Source organism: Pituophis catenifer, unplaced genomic scaffold, assembly GCF_029215685.1.
Source record: "Pituophis catenifer annectens isolate HBS135680 unplaced genomic scaffold, rPitCat1.0.hap2 SCAF_6, whole genome shotgun sequence".
NCBI classification, from domain to species: Eukaryota; Metazoa; Chordata; class Lepidosauria; order Squamata; family Colubridae; genus Pituophis; species Pituophis catenifer.
This window is the reverse complement of record NW_027256886.1, coordinates 65,683,483-65,710,361: the sequence shown is the minus strand read 5'-3', so window position 1 is coordinate 65,710,361 and position 26,879 is coordinate 65,683,483. Positions and strand designations below refer to the sequence as shown.

Here is a 26,879-nt window from a genome sequence, read left to right as displayed (position 1 = left end):
TCTGACCTATATGATATGTGTAAATACACTTATGCATAGGGTCTAATTTTCACTCTCCTGCAAAGTACTTTGAACTTGGTTATGTAAACCTTGCCTTCCTGCTGAGGTTGGGACAGTGAGAAGGCTGGTGAGTGTCAGTAAGGATTCCAGCTAACCAAAAGGAAACTATAAAAAAAATGGAGGAATTAAGTTTCTTACTCTTGACCCATATCCCTGCTTACAGTCTTCTGCACTACTAATAGCAATGTAAAAATACGAAATAAAGCTTGACAATGAGTATGTTAATATTTTTAACATGTTCAAAAATAATTATTCCCTCAGGGTTGAATAAAGTATGTGGAATTATACAAGTTAGATTTATACAATTCTCCTACCACATGAAGACAAATACATTTTTGGCAGTTACCTAGAATATTCTTCATTTGGAAATCGATCCATACGTTCGTCTATATCATCTGGCGGTGGCACAATATCTCCATCAGCATCCCACATATTCATCCCCAGGTTGCTAAGGAATTTCAAAAGAGAATATAACACATTTTCTGCTGAGGTTATAATGGAAAAAGACAAAAATAGTGTGATTACACTAAATCTAGTGAAAGAAGGGAGAAGTTCTCATCAGGATGTATAGCATAATTCTATTGATTATAGGATACTTTTCTATAGTCTCTCCCTGAAATGACTGTACTCTTGTAGGTATTTTCTATAAGCTTATCAACTACCTAAATCTTTTAGGATTCACCATTTGTTTCCCACTTTCTCAATTTGGGGTCTATTTAAAGTCTATTTAAAAAGGCAATGATTATTCTACTTTTGTGATCAACTTCAGAAAAAAACAAACACTGAAGCTTATTTAAAATGTGTCAGAACAGAAAAGGAACATATTCTACAAGAATAGGACTAGACTCACCTTCTCATTGGCTGAGTTTTAAGATCTGTCAGATATATAGGACCATCCATATGGTGACCACGTGCTTCTCCAAAAGCTAAACAGATGGCAAGAACACGAGTTAAACAGGGCTCTTGGTGAAAAATGGACAAGTTATTGAGGAAATATTCAATAATAGCACATAATTCTAGAATCTGACTTCTGGTTTTTTGGAATTTTGATAATACGCTGATATAGAAATTGCTTTTTCAAAACCACAACAGCAAAAGGATGCTTCTCATATAAATGTTCCTGTCAGCTGGTTAGCAAATGTGGAGCAAGACTCGGTGCACCTCCTCCTCCCAAAAAATATTTTTTCTACTTAAGCACAAACAAAGATTGTACTTAATATTGATTGTCACTAAACATAACCAAAGTTCTTATTTAACAGTAAATTGAAACTTCATAGAATTTGCCCCAGTTAAGTGGAAATGGTATCAGATAGAAGAATACTGAACAAAGTTGTCATAGTAACTGCAGTGACTTGGAATTTTGTATGTGTGTGTGTGTGTGTGTGTGTGTGTGTGTGTGTGTACAATTTTGTATGAAATGCCATGGGAATTCTTGATTATTACAAAAAAATGCCTATATGAACTTCAGTTTCTTTGCACTCATAAAAACAAAAGTGCGGCCCTATTTGATCATGATAAGCATTTTTTCAAGTGCATCATTCTGCTTCCCAGTGGCAAATCAAATTACTGTAGTCCAAAAATAGACTATAAAATCAACAATATTCTGAAATGTTTTTTTACTTTTGCTTTGAATTGACTAGATTCCTCTTCATAGCCTTATATAGGAACTATTTCTTGTTCTTAATTAAGTAAAAAAAAAAAAAAGCTAGAACCAAGTTACAGCAGCTTTTGGATTTCCTCTTTGAACCACCAAGAGATAAAGAAAAAGAAATCTTCCTACAAATCTCTGCTTATTAAAATAAACTATGTTTGCTATTGAATCCAAAACTGACCAATGCCTCTCACTGGAGTCCTATGTTACACTTCGTTTTCAATCACAAAATTTATCCATTGCTAGGAATATTTCTTGTATGTCAGCCACAGCACCATGATTTTGATATGTCAATCAATACATAATAAATATAGAGACTAATGTATAGGTCTGTGATGGCAAACCTGTGGCACACGTAGCCGTTATCAGTGGGCATGCCAGCTCAGCTCTGCCAGCTGATTTTCGGGCCTTCTGGGCCCACCAGAAGTAGGGGTGGTGGTGGGGAAGGCCTGTTTTTTGCTGTCCCCAACCTCCAGAGCCTCTCTAGGAGTCTGGGGAGGGCGAAAACGGCCTTCCCCACCCCCTCAGAGGCCAGAAACAGTCCCACTGGAAGTTGGCAAACGGGCAGTTTCTGGCTTCCGGGGGGGGGGGGAGAGGGGCTGGCCATTTTTGCCCTCCCCAGGCTCCTAGAAAGGCTCTGGAGCCAGGTGAGAAAGAAAAACGGGCCCACCAGGCCATTGTGTGCCAGGAGCAGGGAGGCGGCGTGCACATGGTGCATAGAAAATAGGTGTGGGCACGCGTGCGTGAACCCCCCGGCACGTGATGGCAAAAAGGTTAGCCATCACTGGTATAGGTAGTCCTTGACTTACGAACACAATTGAGCACAAAATTTTTCTTGCTAAGTGAGACACTTATTGAATTTTGCCCCATTTTATGACCTTTCTTACCACAGTTGTTAACTGTTTGAACTACTGCATTTAAATTAGTAACACAGTGGTTAAGCGAATCTGGCTTCCCCATTGACTTTGCTCGTCAGAAAGCTTGCAAAAGGTGGTCACATGACCCCAGCAACTGTCATAAATATGAGTTAATTGCCAAATTTTGACCATGCGATCATGGAGATGCTGCAGCGGTCAGAAGGAGCACTGGTCTTACCTGATATGATCCTTCTCGTTGAGTGGAGGCAGCATCCAGGAATGGTTTGTCCTTGTCAGTCAGCCAATAGAACGGAGTCTATCAAAGCTGCGAAGACACGCCTTCTGCCAATGGTCCCCAGCTTTTGGCGAAGATGAAGGGACAGACTTGACGTGGTCAGCTCTGATGTGATCCAATGTGGACCGAGGGCCAGCCCTACTCTAGGGTGGGGCAGGATGCTGCCTCAACTCAACGAGAAGGATCATATCAAGTAGGACCAACGCTCCTTCTCCATTGTAGTGGAGGCAGCATCCAGGAATTGGACATACCAAAGCCGTCGTGTTCTTATGGGTGGGCTGCAGCCTGGTCAGAGGTCCCCACATCCACATGCACTCTCTGTAGGACCTGCCTACCAAAGGCTGCCTCAGCCGAGGCATAGCTGTCCAGTTTGTAGTGCTTGATAAAAGGGGACAGTGAGGACCAAGTTGTCGCATGGCAAAACTCTTCCAGAGAGGCCTGTGTTGCCCATGCCGCACTTGTGGCTGCACTCCGTGTGGTGTGTGCTGTTATACTCTTGGGTAATGGAATGGCCTGTATCTTGTATGATTTGGCAATACACGCCCTAATCCAGCATCCCATGGTTGATGGAGTAACCCTAGAGCCTAAGGTGGCGGGCTGAAAGGATATAAAAAGCGACTCCGTCTTCCAAAAGGAGGAAGTTCATTTAAAAAAAATCTGGAGTGTCTGGCTCACGTCTAGCGTGTGCCACTTCCTTTCCAGTGAATGCACTGGATTGGGGCAGAAATAATGTATGATAAGTTCTTGGGCCCTGTGGAATCACGTATTTACTTTCAGAATGAAAGAAGGGTCCAAATGTAAAACCACCCAGCTAGGGTGGAATACACAGAGATCCGGTCTGATAGAAAGCGCTGCCTACTCCGATATCCACCTGGCCTATGTTATGGCCACCAGGAAGGCCACCTTGCAGGTCAGAAAGCGCAATGTGGCCTCTTTCAGTGGTTCAAATGGGGCCTCGGTCAGCGCCTGCAGTACCTTAGTGAGGTTGCATGTAGGGCAACGGTGAACCATGGAGGCTGTAGGTTGGTGTGAAATGGCTCTTGTTGGTATTTATTGATAACCCGTCATCCTGAAGCACCTGGATGGTGCGTCTGAGATCCTCACACGCCTGGGGAACCGAGGCGAACTGGATCAGGATATCGTGCAGATAGGACTGGACGTGCATGGGGAGAGCCCGGAGGCATGCTGCCAGGGCAGCCAATACTTTCGTGAACGCCCTGGGCACTGACGATAGGCCAAATGGCAATGCTGCATATTGATAATGCATCCTGCATAAGAAAACCTAAGGTATTGCCTATGTCCCGGTACAATGAGTCTTCGGAGAAAAGTGGCATATAAATTGAACTAATAATAATGGGGACATGAAGATAAGCTTCGGTGAGGTAACTAGAAGGAAGTCACCCTCCCTAACGCCATCCAAAATGGCCCAAAGAGACTGCATTTTGAACCGCTTGTAGATGATAAGGTGGTTTAATAGTTTTAGGTCTAGAATTGCCCTATAAACTTCCCCCCCACATCCTGAGGCTTTCAGAATTACAAAGAGGATGGAATAAAATCCCAACCTCTGCTGGTCCTCTGGAACCGGCTGAATCTCTTGGATATCCAGCAGATGTTGAATAGCAGTTTCCATGAAGACCCGCTTCGCCTTGAGCCCTGAAACAGGGCAGCGAATGAAAAACCTCGGGGGGGTGGAGAGGAACTCTAAGGAGAGGCCCGAGCGGACAGCCTCCAAGATCCATGCATCAGATGTTATGTACTCCCATTTCCTGGCAAAATGTGCCAGGCATCCACCAATGGGAAGGTTGGTGGTGCAGCTACTTCTGGCACTTGAAAGAATGGCTTCCTCCCCTTCGAAAGGGCCATCTAGGTGGAAACTATTTAAAACTACCCGCCGTTTCTTGTTGCTGGTCCTGCCTCTGGTAGAAGGGAAATGGCGAGCGTGGTGGCCCGAACCCACTGTCTGAACCCCTAAAGGACTGGCGTTGGAAGTAGGTTGATGGTTGGGCCTCCGTCCGCTGGAGAGAGATGGGAGGATCTTACGTTTATCATGTGATTCCACCAGAACAGGGTCCAGGGAGGCTCCAAATAATTGCTCCCCAGAGAATGGTGCGGAGGCCAGTCTCCACTTGTGTTTGGTATCTGCCTGCCATTGGCGGAGCCACAGGAGCCGCTTGGAATTCACATTTGAGGCGATGGCCTTTGACGCAAACCTCGCGGCATTCAGCGTCGCATCTGTGGAAAACTCTAGAGCTGCCTGCAACTTGTTCAAGTCCTGATGGTTCCTGATATCACCCATCGGGACCCGATCCTGCAGCTGTTTTAGCCAGAGGAGAGATTTTATATTAAAGAATGAGACCACTGTGGAGCCCTTCACGGCCCAGGCAGCCGCCTGGTACATCTTCCTCAAAGATTGCTCTGCCCTCCTGTCCTCAGGTCAGAGAGCTTCTTCTGGGGCCTCTGGAATCATGGCCTGCGCAGTCAATGCAGCCACTGGGGTGTCCACCCTAGGCACCATAAGCACCTTTCAGAGTTCAGGCCCGATGTTGTACAATCTTTTATCCAGTGAACCAGGGTTAGGCCCTGCCGCAGGTGCAGCCCACTGCCTTTGCACAACATCTAAAAATATGCGTGCAGTTGGTACCACTTCTGCCTCACTAGTGGGCTCAGAAAACGAGGAGCCTGAAGAATCAGAGGGACCTGGAACAGGATCCAAGGATGGTGGGGTGGATGCCATGTTGGTGGAATTTTTTACCTTGAAAAGCAAGGACTTAAATAAGGCTGGTCTGAACAGTTCTGCAAATGCAGGCTGATCTGACTGCAAGCCCTCATCATCCTTTAAGTCCAGATCCTGGTCTGCCTCATCTTCAGACACTGATGAACGGTGTGAAGGGCTCGGGGGGTAATGATCTTGTGTCTTGCAAAACTCCCCTGAGGTATGAATCACTGGGAGGAAGGAATGAGGCAAGGGGTAATCAGAGTGAAGAGAGGCAGCTCTTTGATTCTGCTGTATGTCAGTTGCTATTCCCTTCTGAAATTAGGTATTCCCCTCAAAAATTAGGTCTCCCATGCTGGCCGGCACCTGATCTAGCCGCAATCCTGCAGCTGTAGGAGTAAAGGTGGCGCCAATAGCCTGTTGCCTGACAGGCTGTTGCCAGGCAGAACTTGAGTGAGAACCCTGTGGAGCTAAGCTCGGCAAAGGCTGTCTATTGCCAGGCAGATCAGCTAAATGTTGCACGCTAGCACCATCTGGCGACCATTGCAAGGCAGGGTGGCTGTCAAAGTCCTCTAGCAGCTCCAACAGCTGCGAATCTGCTGCCTGATCCTGGACCGTTTGAGACAATTTCTTCTGACGGTCAGTCTTCTTTAAGGTTTTTCGATCTCCCGATCGATAGCCTTCTGCTGCCTGACCGCATTAGCTGCAGGATTGCGGCTAGGTCAGGTACTGACCAGCATGGGAGACCTAATTTTGACATATTCCGAAGCCTTAGAGGCTTTTTTGGAGGCTCCACGGTGCCGGAATATCTTTGCCATGGCTCTCTTGCCCGCGGGCCTCTGCCTAGAGGGTCCTGCTGAACACGTTCAGGGATCAAGACAGCTGGATTATTACTGCCAAGCGCGTTCTCTGTGGTAATGGCAGCAGCCGCGGCATCCTGGGCCATTTCGCGGCTCAGCACTCACCCAAATTGGGCCCTGCTGCTCGCAAGTGCAGCAAAAGCCTGGTGCTCCTTCAGGAGTGTGCCCAGGACCCGGGCCTGGGACTCAGATGCCTGTGAGACTGAAGGCAAAGGCTGGGCTGCTGGACTGCTGCTGGGCAGCAAAACTCACGATCCGACGATCCAGAAGGCTTCAGGCACTGACTTGGTTGTCAGCGGGAAGCCCGCTGTGCACTGGAGAGAGAAGCGCCGATCGCTGACGTCCAAAGCAGCCCAAGGGTCAGTGGCGTTGAGCAATGCTGCTACTTGCTGCCCTGCCAGGAATGTTCAATGTCTGGCTTGCCACCAGGTGGCCTTCAGTGGGGTCGGGCTAAAGCCCTTCACGTTGGAAAAGCCTGGCTCCACCAGTCATGGCTGGGAGCCAGTTGACAGTTCAATGTGTATTGAAGAAGATGAATAAAAATGTCAATTGTAAGGAGAAGTGATCCAAGAATAGGTTAGCTAAAGAAATCATGTCTGTCATTGACCAAGACTGAGTCAAAAGCTGGGGACCGTTGGCAGAAGGTATGTCCTCGCAGCTTTGACAGACTCAGTCATATTGGCTGACAGACGAGGACAACCCATTCCTGGATGCTGCCTCCACTACAATGGAGAAGTGCCCAAACCATTATAAGTCACTTTCTTCAGTGCCACTGTAACTTTGAATGGTTGCTAAATGAACTGTTGTAAGTCGAGGGCTACCCATAATAAGGGAATTGCTTATTTGCTGGGCATTTTTGCAGGGAAACGATGCCACAAAAGCAACTTTCCACAAATGTTGCAAGCAATATTAGGTCTGGACTACCTAAAGAAATTATATGAAACATTTCTCCTTTTGTTATAGATGTGCGAAGTGCTTTTGTACATATAGGAAGGGAGGGCATTTCCATTTCCAATTTCCTGCTGGAATTCCATGAAGCTCATTTTTGTGAGATGAACTTGAAAGCGAAAGCAGGGGAGAAAACTCTTCAGTTCACATGTGATACTTTGGGAAGTGATCTTTTGGATCTCAGTTACAACAGCTCATTCAACCAAACAGTATTGCATAACCTGGGATTTTGTTAAAAAAGGCATGCAAATACCTTGGATTGCTGTTTCTGGATCCCAACCTTCAACATCAATAAGATATCTAAAGGAACATAAATACAATTATGGATTACCCAACTTTCATTGGAGTGAAAGTACCGTAATTATTTAATGTTTGCTTTGACACTTACCTGCATATAAGGTAACCTGTTCTATTGATTCCATTAGTACAGTGTACTCCAATTAGTTTCTCTATTGGAAAAGCAAAATGAAAATTAAACAATGCAATGTTAATGCATGATACAAAGAAGGCTTTAAAATAATAGAATATTGCTCTTTAGTGGATTTGTGCAATTACATTTCTCTGAAACTTTGATTCAGAACTGGAAAAAATGGGAATTCAGGAGCAGATTGTATGACCTCTGCTGCACGTGCAAGGTTCCTACTAAGTGTGATCAAGAAGAGCTGCCAGCTGCCTGCAATTACTGTGAGTTCAATTCTCACCAGGCTCAAGGTTGACTCAGCCTTCCATCCTTTCTAAGGTAGGTAAAATGAGGACTCGGTTTGTGGGGGCAATAAGCTGACTTTGAATAAAATATACAATAGTATGAAGACTATTGCTTAATGCATTGTAAGCCGCCCTGAGTCTCCGGAGAAAGGCGGCATATAAATTTAAAAAAAAAAGAGGCAAAACTGATAGAGCTAAACATTTCTTAGATTATGAGAGGGAGTTTTATGGTATTAAAGTTGACACCAGAGGTGAAAGCTTTGTTGATCTGCATGCAGTTTGGGTAACCCTTGACTTAATGACTATTCAAAGTTACAATGGATCCCCCAAAAGCTACTTACAACTTGCAATCATGTGATCACATTTTGGGCATTTGGCAACTCGCCCGCATTTATGGCCATTTGACAGTTTTGCCAGAAACTGATTGTTACTCCTGGTTACTGGTAAAAACTGGCCCATAGAGTACAATGGGTTTGCTTAATGTCCACAATGTTAGCTTTAAGTTGCCATGTTTGCTTAAAGACTACTGCCCCCCCCAAAAAAGCCATAAAATCAGGTTGGTCATGTGATGACTCACTTTATGATTTACAACTGTAATTATCAGGTCATAATTTGAGGACTACCTGTATATTATGTAGAAAGTAGCACTGTTTCATAACCAAGTGTAGGTGTAAGACATCCCATTCCATCTTCTGTGTAGAATGTAGAAGGCTATTTTTGATGTTTCTGATTTAGAATAATATGTTTATGTATATATATATATATGTATGTATGTATGTATATATATATATGTATATATATAGGTAATTATTCCTATATGATAGCTGGAATCTAAAGAAATACACAACTTCCAATTGTTCTTGCTCTCTAGTATGAAATGATAAAGGCTGTTATTTACCATTGTCTGCATTATCCCATAGAAATTTTCTGACCCATTTTTTAAACAGTAGAATAGTAGGATCATCTGGGACTTCAAGGCCTACAGTAAAAAGTTTCTTATACTCCGTATTTCTGGGCAATTCCTAGCAATGAAAAGATGAACAAATACTATAGTTAATATAGTAATTGATTACTAAATATTTTTCATTATTTTAATATTCATTTTTTAAAGAAATTAAGCGCAATGTCATTAAGTAAACAATCCTATTTTTTATGTTGCAGTGATCTCAACTTGTGTTAGTACAAGTTGACCTCCAAATACAGAACTGAATGTAAGTTCTATGATGGAGATCTTTACGATTTTTTCTTCCTCGCTACATTGCAATATTTAATAGGAATTCTGGTAGTGACAGTATCTGTGAATAAAGCCAAACTGTTATATTGTGGCATGTAACAGAATGGTTAGTTTATTGGTTTTAAAAGTGTTATCACAGGGTTGTCAAACTCACAGCCATGCCCACGCCCGGTTTAGCGAAGGTAATTTGGAAATAAAATAACTGGTCTAAAGAACTGCAACAGAGTGGGTGCTGCACATACTTCTTGGGAAAGACCATTCCATAAAGTCGACGATGCTATAAAGCAGTGATCCCTAACCTTTCTGGCTCTGTGGATTGGTAGCGTAGACAGCATGATGGTGAGTGGGGAGGGGATAGTTTCACATATGTGCCTGCCACTTGTGCAAATGGACCTTCATGAGCTCACCTGTCGCTTATGTGGCCCAGTTCCCAATGGGCCGCAGACCGGACTCAGGCCATGGACTCCTGCTATAAAGAATACTTATTCTCTCTCTCATGCCTATTAAATTTCTCTTGATGAACGGACCAGGTGGGTAGGTTCATTTCCGGCGAGACGTTGCCTTTATTATAGAACAGTTCTTCTCATGCTGAAGACTGAAAATTCCATAACAACTCGACCTATTTCTAAATTTCTAAATAAAAAAATGTTTTTATTATCCCTAGCAAATACTAATTTACAATTACCTTAGTATTATAGTATCTTGTTGTATATGTTAAATCAATGATTAAACCAAGCTCCTTATTGAAAGCTTTCACTGCAGCAATGAGATCTTTTGGTGTAAACTTTTGAGGTAGTGGAAGTCGATTATTGATTGCCTAGGTTGGAGAAAAAAAGAAAGTAAGAACAGTATAGAAAGATATTCTTATGCATATAGAAAAATCTGACTCATTACATTTTTTAAAAAATAGTCAAACTAAAAACAAAACACAAGCATTCAGAACAATTAGGTAGTTTCTAAGCAAATAATTGATTTAAAAATAAATAGTACAGCTAGTAATCCTTTAAGGACTGAAGTTGTTTTTCTTTTTACTCTAGTTGTATGTGTTGTTTTACTACAGGGTGACACTGTATAGGGATAACAATAATAAATATTTCATATTTTATATCCCCAGACTGAACAAATGCATAGTCTCTGAAAGCATTCATCCAATGCCATGATTCTGAATTAACCATGAATAAGTGAAGTTTCATGTTGTTCTACAGAGAAATAGAGAAGCAGTGTCTAGGTGGAGTAGGTAATTGTGAAGTAAACATCTTTGCATTTCCAGCTTTATGAAGTATATTTCACAATTTAGAACTCTGTATACTGTTAGATAATATTACTATTTATCAGATACAGAGTTGCTTCAGCAGTAAGATGGGTAGCATATAAATTTAATAAATAAATATATGGCAAACAGAAATACTCTTTCTTCCATTTTTGAGGAACATCATCCATAGTAGAACTAGGAACAGTGCTACCCAAATTGGAAAAAAATGTCTGTTCCACCTATGTTCTCAAATTAATTCATATGTGAACCTTATCAGCTTTAATGAGCAAACAAAGGCTAAGTCACATGAATAAAAATATAAAAGGAGTAAATGTACAGCATGTGTATAAGCATATGTATATGTATAAACAAAGTAAATGAAATAAAGAAGGAAAATCAATATGTTTGTAAAAATAAAATGGGGAAGAATGTAGTAACATCTAAATAAAAGTAGCTTGAAGTGAAGTTGATGAATATGTGTATGAAAGTACAGGTTTAATTATTAATGGAAGGGTTTATAATGTATGTGAAAACTATGAGTTGATGTCACCAAGGTTGCTGTGGGTGTATTTGAAAGTAGAAATCCATTGTTTGATGACAGCGTGGTGACAGTTGCATGTTTTGTTTCAGTGAAAGACAATAATGGAAGAACGAGGGGGTGAATTAGGGGAAATTTTGTGCAATATTCTGAATGAATTTGATCACAGAAAAATGTGCAATTATGGAATTGAAGGTTAGCTGTTAAATGCCAGTGTGTATTAAGCTTATTAGATTTGAAAAAACAACTGAGGGAAGATATGATTCCCTCATTAAAGTGAATAGTACAGGTAGCACTGATGACAGATGGACTGTGTGAAAACCATATAATTGGTGATATTTAACAGTACATGAAAAGCTCTTATCCTCTGAAGGGAAGGTTAATAGTCAGCTGTACAGAAGTTCAAACTTAACTACAAGGGTGCTACACTTTTGGCCAGTGTACTCTGAAACACCTCTTTAGAACTGAATCTGTATTATTGCAGATATTGATATTGATTATATATTGATTATATAAAATGAATCTCACTTTATTTTCTTTTGTAGTTAATATAACTTCATAGAAATAGTTTTATACATACCCTTTTTAAGGGTACTTTAAAAGCAATGAATCGAGTTCCTGGTATAGGTTGTCCAACTGGTGATACATTCCTCCAGCTAATAAAAAGAAAAGACACCTTTAAATATACAAACATTGAAAAAATTATGACTGCAATGCTTTATAGAAAACAGTATTGCCCTGATAAAACAATTCACATTACTGAAATAATAACTAATGAATAGAGAATTTGGGGGTCTGAATTTATAGAAGCTATACTGAACTGGAAGCTGGGTTCATCCACTTCTTAAGTCTCCAATCAAAATGAGTTTCTGCTAAAATTGGTAATTAAAAAAAATCATCTACATGCTTTTCTTAGTCTAATGTCGCCAAGCTTTCGGGGCCTTATATACACATTCTTTTTCATTCTCTTTGCAAGTATGCAAAAATGTTTAATTAATCCTCCTCCTCCTCCATGATCTGTCACTGCTATTATGCTGGGCAAAAGGAATTTCATTCCAAATAACAATTCTCAACTTCTGTAACATATTAAGGTCTTTGTTAAGTTTTCAGGAAATGACAGTAATGCAAAAGAAACAAACATTCCCACCCCAACTAGACATGGTTTTTTCTCTCTCAAGCAAAAGTACCATGTTTTCCCGAAAATAAGACCCAGTCTTATTTTCTTTTAGGCCTCCCTTAGGACCACCACAGCCAGGCCTCCCACGCCCCGACATGTGTCATTGTGTGTGCCATGCAACCTCCTGCCGCAAATCGCAGCATACCATAGGTATACTTGACATTCTTTTCTGCCTTCTCAGAAGGGAAGCAATAGTGAGAGAAAGTGCAGTCAAGTGGAAATGGTTGGAGTGAACTTAGCAGAGTTTAGCCAAAAGGAAAAGGATAGCTGATGGTAGCTTTTTAAAACATTATTTCCTAAAAAAAAAAAAAAAATCCTGCAGAAGTCTGCAAAACAGTTTGGAGACAGCTTTACAGCTCAGAGACAGCTTGCATGGGCTGTGCAACAAGCCACAGGGCGTCTGGCCATGAGTGGTTGCAGAAGTCAGGCAGCAGTACAACAGGTGTCAGAATATGGGAAGCCTGGCTGCTGTGGTCCTAATGTAAGCAGGTGCAGGGCCCATGGGCCAGCTCCACCCTCCCCACCCCAGCTTGATTTTTACACGTTGTTCTCCCCCAGCTCCGGATTCCCGAAGATATTGACACACACCAACGGTCCTTATCAAATTTATTAAGTAGCAAGAATAAACCAAAGTCCAGCAAAGGTTGGCAACCAGACCAGAAAACAAGATACGATAAGACTTTTCCAAAAATGCTCTGATGATAATTACAAGTTGTTTCCAGCAAGAAACTTACTAACGGCACGTGACTTAAATAGGCTAAGGGAGTGGCCAATTATCCTCAAGCCTTACTCTCGAGACCTCCTCCTCCTGAGTAGCCACTCTTGCCTTTTGGCAGCCCTGCGTGCTCGAGCATTGAGAAGAGGCTCCTTCACTTCGCTCTCTCCACTTGAAGGAGCCTCTGGAGGTTCTCTGTCTGGCACCACATCCTCTTCAGCCTCCTCGCTGTCCGACGCGAGCGTCGGCTGCTGGTGACACCACACCAGCCTCGTTGGGATCAGCCATGATCTGCGCAGGCCGCTGGCGGGCCACAACACATGCGCCTCATCCCATCTCGTACAACCAGATGGTGGATGGGGCTTAACTAGGGCTTATTTTTGGGATATGGCTTATATTAGGTGCATGCATGAAAATTGGGCTAGGGCTTTTTTTCGGGGTAGATCGTATTTTCGGGGAAACATGTTAGTTTGACTATGCTATAAACTAGTGAGGTTCGTATATCAGCCTTTGAAAGCATAGGTGTATGGTATCTTTGTAAATAGAAAATACACTGGATCTAATGAAATCTTAATACATGATCCAACCACTTGTGAACTCCACCGATTTCAGCCCCATTTAGAGTACTATAAGATTTGTCCTTAATGTTTTGCTTGATATACAACAGAGATACACAATCTGAGACCCAGAGCCTACAAGCAGCCCTCCCAAATCTTGGCAGAATGTTTTTTAAAAAAACTATTTCCTCAAAAAAAAAAAAAATCCTCCAGAAGTCTGCAAAACAATTTGGAGACAGCTTTACAGCTCAGAGACAGCTTGCATGGGCTGTGCAACAAGCCACAGGGCATCTGGCCATGAGTGGTTGCAGAAGTCAGGCAGCAGTGCAGAATTCTGTCAACTTCAATTTTTTAATGGGACAAATCAGGAAAAAGATTAAATATATGGGGAACAATTACATTCAATTTAAATTAAATTCAAGACAAGGGATTTGTGCCTGGTCTCATCAACTTCTACATCTGGCCCATATATTTCATGAAGAGTGTTCCTCAGAAAAGTGTGGTCTCAGCCTACACATACATAAAATTAATTTACAACAATTACACAACCCAGAATGTGGTATTTACATTTACAGATTTTACATTTCTTATGTTCTTTATGGAGACAAAGGCAATGAAATGAAACATGTTCCAAGAGTGGAATCTAGTATAGCATTTGTTAGCACTGAATTCAACAGAATGTAGGTGCTCCTGATTTTAAATAAATGCTAAGAAACGTATATGCGTATTCTACATTTCTTTCTTTAAATAAAACTTGAGGAAATACAGAATGATTTGCAGAAATTATTTAATATATTATGCTTAACTTCTTTTCTCAAAAAGATTATCTTCTGATAAGTCTAAACTATATTACATAAAACATTTATAAAATTTAAAAGTGCAAGAAGTTATATTAGTCTGAGGACTTCCAGCAGTGACGTTACACTGTAGTGGGCAAATGAGCAGGGCTCCACTTGTTTTCACCTAATTTTCTGTGTTTTTGAGGCTCCCATGGGCGAATCAGATCCTGGAGGGATCGATGGAGTAGAGGGGTATTCTCAGCGTTTTAAGTGGAGAGTGGTACGAGCTCCCATTAAACAAAAGGAACCCTCCGATCTGGCACAGAAGAAATCAGTAAGAAGAGAGTATAAAAGACAGAAAGGAAAAACTCTCAAGGATTGAAATAATAGCAATATATTAGCAGTGAACCGAGTCTCCTGGAAGGTGAATAAACAGGCAAATTGGCAGTGGGAGCGGAGGCTACGAGCTGTCAAAATATTAAAAGGAAAGTAACGTGTGAAAGCTGTGAGTGAATGTGTGGATTGGGGCTTTAATTAAACTTGATTTTGACAACGGTGCTTCAAAAAAGAGAACATCGTGCATATTAGAAGAGGGAGATTGCTGGACAGAACTAGGATGACTGTGCCTTTCTGAATTGAGACGACATCTTGGGGAGGAAAAAAAAACTCCATACATTGGACTTAAGCCTTAAAGAGAAAGAAAAATCCAAAGACATCATAAACTTGGACATAGCGGGTTTATAGTATTTATTTGAAATAAGAGACACAGAAGAACCTTTTAGAAGAGATAGAAGAGTTCTCCCCTTTAAAGAGTCAAAGTAGGAAAGAACTCAAGCCCTTAAAAAAAACAACTCTTTTCAACGAACAGAGGCTTGATATTGCATCAACCAGCAGATAGAATGAATATATATATATTCTATCTGCTGGTTGATGCTCATGTAAAAGTGTTGATATAATTTTGATTGAATTGTAAGCGCTAAAGTACATTAAAGATAGTATTTTAAGGAATAGAGGTATATAGTAGTTATATATAAATATATTTTAGAAAGATATTCTTAAATGTAATTATCCTTAATTGACTTTAGAGTAAGAAGGAATTTATTTAATAATTATCATTCTGTTAATGAATTAACTAAGAAACTATATTAAGTTAAATAAATTTGAATGTAAAGTAGCCATCATAGAGAAATCTTAGAGATATTGTGGTGCCCAGTGAAATATTGAATGCTACTAATATTGAGAAGGTAGAACTAGATAGATTGCCAGATAGATTGTTATATAGTGTTACTGGAGGTATTATAATATCTATGAGTGAAGGAAATTGGATTTAGTTAATTTAGTTAATTAGAATCTTAATTTAGTTAAGATTCTAAAAAGAAGGGAAGAGGAAAATAGGGGTAGATATATGGTACTGTGGAATTTTTTTTAAAAAAATATCAAGATGATGAATATGGTCACCACAGTTACAAAAATAGGGGGAGGGGGGGAAAACAACCGCGATTATAGCCTCCCCCTCAGGACCACGTTCAGTGGAAAGCATGTTGGGAGGCGAAAAATCTGGCTGCACTGTGAACTTGCAGAGTATGCAATCAACTTTGATGGCAATACAAGAGACAACGATGAAAATGCAGAAGGTAATGACAAAAAATCAAGAAGATATCAAAAACGATATGGGAGAGTTGAAAGGAGAGATACACAGGCTAGATAATAAAATTGGCACAATGCAGGAAACAATAACAAAAAACGAACAGAAGAACAGAACAGTAAAAGCTACAATGGAACAGGTGGAAAAAAAAACTAGATATAACAGAAAGCAGAATGATGGCAGGGAATAGAGATCTAGAAGAGGCTGTAATAAATTTAGAGATGAAAAAAAATCAATATTTTATCTTCGATTCCAAAATATAACGGAAAGTAAGGAGGAAGAACTTCCAAAATTAATGGCAGAACTCCTAGCGAAACTCCTTCCAAAAAATAAACAATAAATGGAAAACGAGATAGACGAAGTCTATAGGATACACACGAATTATGCAAGTAGACACAAACTCCCTAGAGAGATACAAATACGGTTGGTGAGAAAGAAAACTAGAGACGAAGTCTACAGTAAAACAAGAGAAGAACCCCTGGTTTATAAAGGAAAAGACATTATAACATTAAAACAGATACTGAGAAGAATAAGGGACGACGAAACTACCAACTTCTCTCTACCCAATTGCTAAAATATAAAGTCATGTTTAGATGGCTCATCCCTAAGGGGATGCTAATATCTTGGCAGGAAAAGAAATTCCACATAGATTCCTTAGAGAAAGCACAAGAATTTTACGATCATTATATAAGTAGGGAGGACGAACTGGATAGCAGAGAGAAAGTAGAAGACAAAAGTCAAGAGGAATAGACATAAGAGGAAAAAATTATGGAACAAGACAGGAGAGAACAGAGGGAAATAGAATGACAGGAGAGAGGAGCCAGGACACGAGCAATTTATTTACAAAACAGAATTTTTTTTACAACAAATTACTTAGGAAAATAATGGAACTTAATTATGAAAATATTTGCATAATAGGCAATTTTAATGCGGTGGAAGACAACAAAAGTGATTATAGGAGCACAAAGAAAAATAATCAGACAAGACGAAAATTACCGAATACGTTTTTTGATATGGTGCAAGAACTTAATTTAAGAGATGCCTGGAGACAGCTAAATCCAGGGAAAAAACAATATACTTTTTTCTCCCACCCCCATAGTTCATGGTCATGATTCGATACGGCATGGATGAATCCAGAACCAATTAATAATTTAGACGGTATAGAGATTTTATCAAATACCTGGGCAGATCATAACCTATTAGTGGTAAAATGGAAAGGTCAGAGGAAAAAAGTAAGGTGGACACTAAAACCAAAGAATTCTAAAAGAAAAACTGTATGCACAAACAACGGAAAAGGAATTGTCTCTTTTTTTCAAAGAGAATAGGAAAGAACATACAACACTACAGAATTTATGGGACACCACCAAGGCATACATGCAAGGAGTATCTATAGTCTATGGGGTGAGGAGAAATAAAGAGAAAAGGAAACAACAAACACTACTACAGGAGAAACTTAAAACACTGGAAGCCGGCCTGCAGAAGGAACCACAGAACGATAAAATTAAAGAAGAAAGAGACTTAACAAAACACATAATTAATCTAACACAACAAGATGCAATGATACGGAATATAAAAATGTTAAAGCAAAATTATTTCGAAACAGCAAACAAACCGGGAAGATGGCTGGCTCATAAATTAAAGAAGAAAAAAGCTAAAAAGTTGATACAGCACCTACAGGACGAACATGGGAATCTATATTACAAGGTAGAAGAGAAGAAAAATATTATCTAAAATTACTTCCAAATGTTATACAGTCAAGAAAATATTTTAGAAGAAAATATTAAAAAGTATTTACAAGAGAGAAAGCTACCAAACGTATCAGAAGTTAGAGAAATGTTAAATGATAAAATAACTTTGATAGAGATGGAGGTGGCAATTAAGAAACAGTTGATAAAATACAGCAATGATGGAATTCTCTTTAAACAACAATAATTTTATACGGATTTTAAACTGAAAGATTATGGTACTTAAAAGTTTACTTTTTAAAGTTTGGCATCAGAAGTAAGCTTATCTATCTGCAGAAGTCATTCCTCTGCATGGGATGCCATCAAAGATGTACCGATGTAACTTTAGAGAGAGAGGGAGTAAAACAATTTTAATTCACCTTTTTGGCTCTGGGATCTAACACAAATTTAGTCTGGTTATACTAGAGCCCGAGAGGCACTGTCAAAAAATTAAATTGGAGGCACCGCCAACAGAACATGCTGCACAGAAGGAAAAAGAAAAGAGGCCCACTGAATAGCAGCATTAAAGCTCTTAGTGAACTTGGTTGTTTTATTAGACACATATGGAAGGAGATGATTCAGTTGCTAACTTGATTCCAAATCTTTAATCAGAATGTTTAACTGGGTTTCAAAATAGACCAGAAATAATGAAACATTGATGTATTGAATCATTACATGATTTTAAGATAACAATAGCCGTATTTTGGAGTACCGTAACTGAAATTTCTGTATTATTTTCAAGGCAGACTCATCATAAATTCATTGTAATAACTCCAATGGATATCTATTTACAAAAAAGGAAAGCAAATCTATCAGTTACAGTTCTTTGTTAAATAATAATGGGCAGCATTAAAAAAAAATCCAGTATCCATTGATAATTGTTTTGATTTTAAATTGAAATCTAATTGAGTACTGGAAAATAGAACATAAAAATTGAAAAACCTGGAAACTTTTAACATAGTAAGATGCAGGAACTTGCTCCCAGATTCTGTCACTCCTTCCCTTACAAAATTACTATAATAATCTCATAAGAACTTAATATTTTGGTGAGCCAATGTTACTGAGTGGCTGAAGTAACAGTTCATTTAGATTGCTGAACACCAACAATATATATCAAATCCTTGATATGATTAAAATTCAATGTATTCTTTAGTTTTTAATCATATTATATATTTTTATTTTTGGATGAGAATATTTATAAAAATGGAGTACATTATTCACTTATAGTTGCTTAAGCTTTGCAATTATTTTATCATTCAATCAAAACACAAACACCACAAATAAATAATAAGATATAAAGTTAAAGATGTACAAGGAAATGACATGGTACTGTTTATTAAATTTAATGTTATTAAATTTAATGAACTAATTTGTTTTTCATCACTCTACCATTGATCCAAAGTAGAATATGTAAAAGTATTTAATATGGAATAAAAAAAATCATTTTCTAAATTCTAACTACAGAGCAGCATGAAGAAGTAAATTGTCTATGGTAAAAATAGTTAACAGCTTGGAGATTGTAGCTTTCAAGATATCAAACTATTTTAAGTTTTTCCTGTGCAGTGCCCCTCATCTCTTTGTTGTGTTTATAAACTCGGTTATTTCTTGTTATTGCTAGTTTTCAATAGCATTTATCGGAATCAAGGCTAATCTGGGTTCTTTGGCTAGATTTTTATCTTCTAACCATTATCAGAAATATATCATTTATTACATTTATATGCCACTTCCTCATTCTGAAAAATGACTCAAATAATACTGCCCAGTTGGTCATGAACAGCTTATAGGACAGAGGACTAGATGCATTCCTGACTATAAGCAGCAACTGCATATATCCTTTTTTTTTGCAAGGTAGGAAACATACATCTTAATGTAGATAATTTCAGTTTGGAGAAGACGTTAGTGCAAGAAATATACTAGATATAAGGACACAAAAGCCACTTTGTTCAAATGCTGTTCTGAAGCCAATCTGCTTTCATAACTCTCCAAACTATCAACTCTAAACAAGGTGACAGACGCTCTCAAACATGATCAAACCGCAAAAGGCATAGTCCCAGCCCTTGCTAAAAGGATAGAAGTTTTTGTATTTGTAATAGAAAAGCAGAAGTTGGGTATCGATCTTAGGTAAAAAAAATGTGTTCTATGCCCCCGATTCCAGGTTGTAAACTAAATAAATCTGGAAAATCCAGGAAAGCAAACCAAAAACATTTGTTTCTAAGGCATAAGGAAGATGTTTAACTAGAAATTGTAGATTACTTTTTTTAAAAAAAGATACATTGCTACTTAAACTTTGTCTCCGATATCTAATATCATTAAAAGAAATTCATCATACAACATGGAACCATTTTACATCAAAATTGTCTCTAAATTGGAACAACCAGTATCATCTTGTTGCTTGTCCCATATTTTTTGTTTTCCTGTTGGAAGTCCATTTAAAATGCAGTCTATATTTTTAAAAATGTTACCTCTTCGACTACTATTTTGTATGTGTCCAATGTTTTAAAAAAATACTTTTAATTAATATTTAATTCTTTTAAAAAATTCTGTGCCATTCTCTCAGAAAGAGGGAGCAAATGAGCAGCTTCTGCTAATTAACTTCATAGCTATGGAACCAGGTACTATGGTACTATATAATTTATTTTCCCCTCATTTTTCTCTTTTAAATTGCCGGAAAGAAACAAAGGTTTTCTCTCATAAGAGGTTTCTCTCATAAGAGGTGGGAGAAAGTTGCTAAATGATTTTTGATGGCAGCAAAAAATACCAAACGATTGACCATGTTAGGAGTCAAGAGTTAGGCTTTGCAGACCCAGAGGGCATCTAGGTCTTAAATTTTTATCTGATGAGATAAGCTCTGCTGTTATATTCTAAAACTAGTTTGCTATTTTTCAGAAAAATCACCGAGAACGTGTTTTGTCAGCAGTATCTGAAAAAAAGAATGCGAAATTGTCTATTTCTTAAAAAATAAAAAGGATTCACAATTTTGCTTTGATACTTTCCTGTTATAACCATGGTGAAAAGATTCACCCAACCTATTATCTGACAAAAAGCTATTATTTAAAATGACTCTTTTTCACATGTGCTTATAAACATTTACCCCAGATGTTCATAACTGATTAACTATAGCTGATTAGTGAAATAAAGAAACAATAGAGCAGTTGAAAATTTTTATTGGACACTCTAGTCAGAAATACAAATAAAGCAAAGCCTTGAAGCTACTTAAATTCCAGGACTGAAGGGTGGTCTGACAAAATGTGTATGTATTTGATTCTATATGTGGTTGTTCTATAAAATGACAACAAAACAATGGTGGTTCATAAAACAATTAGCATCTCATATAATGATACCAGATCATTAACATAAACAACTCATATATGTTATAAAACAATGCCAGATATTTGAAATCATTAAATTTTTATTTTCACAGGATATTTCAGAATTGGTTGCAAAAAAACATTTAAAAAGAAACTGACTTAAGTACTTATTCAAGCAAATTCCTGTGCATTTATAGAAACGTTTTACAAGATTGGCTTTTGACAAAATAATCCTTTTGCAAGAGATCCTAAAATCTAAGAAAATAATAAAACTTTTCAGTATTATTACAAAAACAATTATATAAAAGCATATATTTCAACTATTATGGAAATGATGGCTTCATTAACAATATAGAAATTGAAACTGAAATGTTTGTTAGCTTCAGATATTTATGAATAAAAGCTAAAGATAATTTATTAAGTACTCTTTTTAAGATTTTTATCCCATATTTATTATTTAATAAGTAACTCAAGGCAGCATAGATAATATGTCTTCATCCTTCTATTATCCCCACAACAGTCTTGTGAGGTAGGTTGAGCTGAGAGTGATTGCCTAAAGTCACCCAGCTAGCTTTCATACTTAAGGTAGGAATAGAACTCAGACTCCTGGTGTCTAGGCCAGAACCTTAACCACTACATCAAACAGGCTCTCAAATATATGACAATTATATTACATTAATTATACATTTCATTTTATTTCTCATATAAAAATAAGAGAAAGTTCCTTGCAATAAAAGACAAAAGTGTATATACTTACAAATAATATATCCACTGTAAAGAGATATTTTAATTACAGTTACAACTTTCTTTCACTTTTATTTATTAAGCCAAAGTACAAATAATTTTAACAAGCATGGGATGAAGATAATACTGTAAATTAAATTACTATAAACACTGTATCACATTTATGAATATAAATGTGCAAAAAATCAAGTATATAATAACCTCAGAACAAACTTCAATAAATTAAGTAATATTTTTCTTTGTTCCACCATCAAAAATTCAAAGCATACTAATGTCTGATTTACCCAATTCAAAGACCAAATAAATATATATATATATATATAATTAAGAGCATCAAAATCTTATATACTCATGTGTATTTTTACTCAAGTGCTATTTGCACATATCTACTAGAAATATAGAGAACAGCTAAGCGTGAGTTTAATAAATAAGACAACTGAATTTAACTCTTTAAATGCTACCACAACAATCAAACAGGAATGATTTCCAAGCTTTGTATAGCTCAATGTAGAATAGTAACCATCATAGCTATTATTTTTGAACAAGTTACTTAATAAATTAATAAATCTGCCTTCGTCCATAATCTTATTGTGGGTGAGGGGACCAACCTGATTTGTATTATCAAGACCTGGACCCTATTCCCTTTGGTTAATATATCCATTGTGATTTTAGCTTTGCATCAACGGAGATTTCAGGGAAGGATGACTATTACCCACAAGTTGTTGAGGGTGCTCTGAGGCTCTGCTCTGCGAATGACCAAATGAGAGATATGTGATATGCCCTAATTTTGTGACTCCTGACAAAGTTCTCCAGATTGTGAATTCAGTAACCTGTTTTTCTGATCTCGGTTCTTCCTGAGTTAAGATGGGATGTAACCTGTGGTCGTGGCCATGCAATGGTATTAAGTCTCTAATGAAGGTGATGATCTCTCCAGTATTGAAGGAGGCAGTGGGTATATCCCTTCTCAGGGGGCCATTGCTGGACTTTACATTGTGGACAGTTACCATCCAGTTTCCAACCTTCCCTTTGTGATGAAGGTTGTTGAGAAGGTGATCAGAAGCACTTGTAGAAAGTCTGGAGGAAGGAGATTAACTGGACCCACACTAATCAGATTTCAGGTTAGGGGTAAGTATTAAGACAGTATTGGTTGCACTTGTTGATGATGTTTAGCAGAGCTGAATGAAGACAGTGTCGCCATCCTTGTGCTTCTTGATCTGTCAATCACGGTATTCTCTTGCCCAGTAGCTGTGTGAGTTGTAAGAACTGTGTTGCAATGTTTACATCCTTCCATAGCAGTCCTTCCTAGCTTCAATCTGGACTGCATGTATGAAGTTGTTACTATACTAACCACTCTGGAGACTGTTTGGATCTGGATAGGAAGGAACAGATTGAGACTCGATCCTGATCTCACCGAATGGCTGGGGCTATTTAGGCCCCCTACGTTTGGGACATTTTCATCTTTGGTCTTAGGTTGCATTCTCCCATTTTAGACTAGCATGCGGGGGGGGGGGGGGGGGGCGCTCCTGAACTTGCAAACTACTGAAAAAGCCCGTGACAGCTATGACCAGGAGGATCATTGTATAGGTTCACCTTATGCACCAGCTGCACCCTCCTTGCCTTAACTACGAGGTTCTTCAGAAAGTTACTCATGTCATGATCACTACTGCAAAGCAAGCTACATGGAACTGTCCTTGAAGACTATTCAGAAACTTTATCTTGTTCAAAATGCAGTGGCACAGGCAAGTAATAGCCTTCTTGCATTCTACCCAGGTCATCACTGCTTCACAAACTTCATTGGTTACCAGTTGGCTTCCAGGTACAATTCAAAGTACTGGTTATCATTTATAAAACCGTTCATGGAATAGTGTCTGGTTATTTGATGGGAGTGCCTTTCTCTGTTCCTGCCAATTCAATGCAATCAGGCAGACTGGGTGTAATCTGGCTCTCTTAAATTAGATGTTGCCAACTTGTGGGACAAGGAACGAGGCCTTCTATGTCACAGTTCCTGCCCACTGGAATAGAATCCCCACAATGATACATCTAGCTCCTATTCTTCAAAAATTCTGCAAATCTCTGAAAACTTGGATCTGTTCCCAGGCCTAGGCTATAGTGTTTGTGAAACCCATGGCAATGTTTTGGTTTTTATTTAGGTGGTTTTACAGATCACTTTTTAAATATGTGTTCTTTTAAAATTATAAACTGCTCAGAATCTTTTTAGAATCACCTTTTTAGAACAAAAATAATGCAATATCTTTGAAGGCTAAGTTAACACTATCAGACATTAATAAAATATAGGGTAATTGCCACTGGGACAAAAATCCTGCAAAAAAATTAAATCATATGTCCAAGTTCTATGAAATTACAGAAAGCGTTCTTGTTTAATCCAAAAGTAAACTGAACCACATGTAATAAACCCGAACTCTTCCATGGTATCATGTTATTTTACTGAAGTAATCTTGGTATCAACCTTCTATGCCATGCCATTGACATAACTGTAATTATAGAGTTAATTTATTCCAAGTCCAAGGTTGAAGATAGAGGAGAAATAGGAGATACTGAAGGCCGATGGAGCATTATAAAATGTGGGTTAAAATACTTACCTGGAGGATGGTAACCTGCATGCTCCTGTTATCATACTCACCTTGTCTTGCAGATTACAAAGATGCTGTTGAGGCAAGAGAGAACCAAGTGGGGCTGTCAGGGCCGTCCCCCCTTTTATCTCTCTAGGGCTAGGCAGTATTTATGAGATACTTACCCATCAGGGATAGTATTCTTCTTTACCATGCTCAATGCTGGAACGGACAAGAGCAGGAGCCAGCAGAGAAAATGGGCAGCACTGCAGCAAATGAGAGAACCACACAGTTAACATAGTGCCAATCTCTTTAAGTCTTATAGGATCGCCCTGAAGGACCATATTAGACGTGGTTTCAGGCAGCTTTGTTTTGAGAAACCCAAGTCTTGTCTTGAAACAGGGAACCAGGCTCAGCTTTTGAAGCAAAGGCCAAGGGGATAAAGCCTTTTCTCACCATTGCTGGTTAGCATCCACAAGGTCCTTTTTTCACGGTAGGTGTAGTTGGAAAGGTGCACAACTGAGAGAAAAGTAGTAAAGCAGCAAGGGTGCTTTAAAATTCCTTTGAATGAAGCAGCCCTTTTTGTTTTAAAGCAGTTTCCCCCCCCCCCCAAACTTGGCCAGTTAAAACTTGGTATAGGGTTTCCTGCTTGAGAGGGAGAGGAGGTTGGACTAGAAGACCTCCAAGGTCCCTTCCAACTCTGTTATTCTGTTAACCTCCAGAATTTCGGGAGCTGGTCCGCCATCTTAAAGCAGCCAATGGAGGAGAGGAAACACTTCTACAAACCAGGCCCAGCAACCAAGAGGGCCTTCTACCACCTCATTGATTTGGCCTCATGGGCCAAGCAGCCGACGGGATGGGGAGACGAGAGCGACGGGGTCAAGCCATGAGGGGGGCAGTTGTCCTAAGGCTTTACAAGTACACTGAACAATTGGGAGAGCGAAGGAGCAGGGAAGAGCTCAGGCTCGTCTCCCGCAGGCAGCGCAGCGCAAAACTACTCGCCGGGCAGCCGACTTCCAACGCCAGCCTGAAGCCAGCCGTTACGGGGGCCCCAGGGACACCCTAAAGTCCCAGCAGCTTCTTCGCAGAGGATGGCTTGGTCAAGGCGGCGGGTAGTTTTCGAGTCCCGAAATTTGGGGGCCTTGAAGCTACCGAACCGCAGCTTCGCGAAGAACTAGAAAGGGAGCGAAGACCGCGGGCGGTTAGGGAACTTGGCACTTCGTACCCTCAGGCAGGAGTTTGTTTGCAAACAAAGCCAGCCGGCCTTGCAAACGAGAGCCCTCACGATGCTTTTTGAATTGCGCAGGTGCCTCTAACGTTAGCTCGGTTATAAACGCACGCGCATTGGCGCGTCAGCTACGCCGGGTTCTGTACGCATGCTCGCGCGGGTTTCCCTGGTTCTAGAGCCGGCGAGGCACGAGGTCCGAGTCAGGGAAAAAAAAATCTGATTTGTTCTGGGCTGCGTCGGCATTGCCCCCTTCAGGCGGAGGAGAGTTCGTGCGCATGCTCAACATCAAAGCGGGTGGGAGCTATCCGAGAAGGGGCGGTTGGGAAGCGGTTCCTTCCCTCCCCCCACTTTTTTTCTTTTTTTTTAATGTGGGCCAAGGTGTCGTGAGGAGAAAAAAACTAGAAACCGACTCAATTTTAGTTTCGCGTAAGCTCGGCAAGAGGCAGACAGCTAGCAATGCTGGCTATTGGGATACAGTGCCGCAGAAAAGAAATCGTCCCTGTTTTTGAGGGGAAAGTGTAACTTTTCATCTCTTTTCACCCTTGCATACAGTTATTTCGACAGAAGGCTGTGCGTGTGGGGAAATACTGTTTCTAGTACACATTAAGAGTTTTGACAAAATCCAGAAAGATAATAAATTGGGGCCAGACAAGGTAAACAAAAAATAAAACAAGTTCGCCGTGAAAAAGGAGTGATTTTTAAGTAATGGCACAGTTTTGATAAATATTTTGAGAAGAGCATTGCAGCCCTTTTCCCCAAAAACAGTTTTAATACCGAAAGTATACAATGGTTTACTGCAATCCTTGCTTAAGACTAGATACAATTCATAACTAATATTTATTTAATCTCCTGGGTATATTTTTATTTAATTTTTTCTATTTATAACGCAACACAATATAACAAACACAAAACACATAGTATAAGATCCCTTTTTACAACTTTCGTAACAGCCATCTTCTAATATTTACACCTTTCCCCATTTCCCTTTATGCTGTTCTTTTTCTTCTTGTCCCTTTTTCTCTTATTTACATTATAATTCCTAACAATCATTAATTTTGTACATTTTATACCTTGTCCTATAAACATTTAACTTCTCCCATGTTTTTATTGTTCACTATTTCTAATCTGGGTATATTTTTAATCCAATTTGCTTCTGACCACACCATGCGTTAATGTCTGGGATATTTCAAACTCGAGAAAAATTTTTGGAAAAGGATTTCCTTTTCCTATGAAGCAGAATAAAGTACTCAACTGCATAGAATATTGATAGTGGTTGTACAGTATATTAGCAAAAAGCCCAAATTGAAGATTTTCTGTTT

The 26,879-nt window shown here is 39.2% G+C and overlaps 1 protein-coding gene across 1 annotated transcript in view; it reads right to left on the bottom strand.

The window, feature by feature from the left end:
• The window catches only part of DUSP11 (dual specificity phosphatase 11), a 35,375-nt gene extending 9,729 nt beyond the window's left edge, over positions 1 to 25,646 (bottom strand). The window contains exons 1-9 of the mRNA XM_070946295.1: positions 25,558 to 25,646; positions 24,518 to 24,598; positions 11,694 to 11,769; positions 10,009 to 10,140; positions 8,988 to 9,111; positions 7,773 to 7,833; positions 7,638 to 7,684; positions 911 to 986; positions 407 to 508 (exon numbers count right to left, since the gene is read on the bottom strand). Coding sequence (XP_070802396.1) covers positions 407 to 508; positions 911 to 986; positions 7,638 to 7,684; positions 7,773 to 7,833; positions 8,988 to 9,111; positions 10,009 to 10,140; positions 11,694 to 11,769; positions 24,518 to 24,546 — 647 coding nt within the window. The 5' untranslated portion in view covers positions 24,547 to 24,598; positions 25,558 to 25,646. The remainder of the gene's footprint in view (positions 1 to 406; positions 509 to 910; positions 987 to 7,637; positions 7,685 to 7,772; positions 7,834 to 8,987; positions 9,112 to 10,008; positions 10,141 to 11,693; positions 11,770 to 24,517; positions 24,599 to 25,557) is intronic.
• Between the last annotated feature and the right edge of the window lie 1,233 nt (positions 25,647 to 26,879).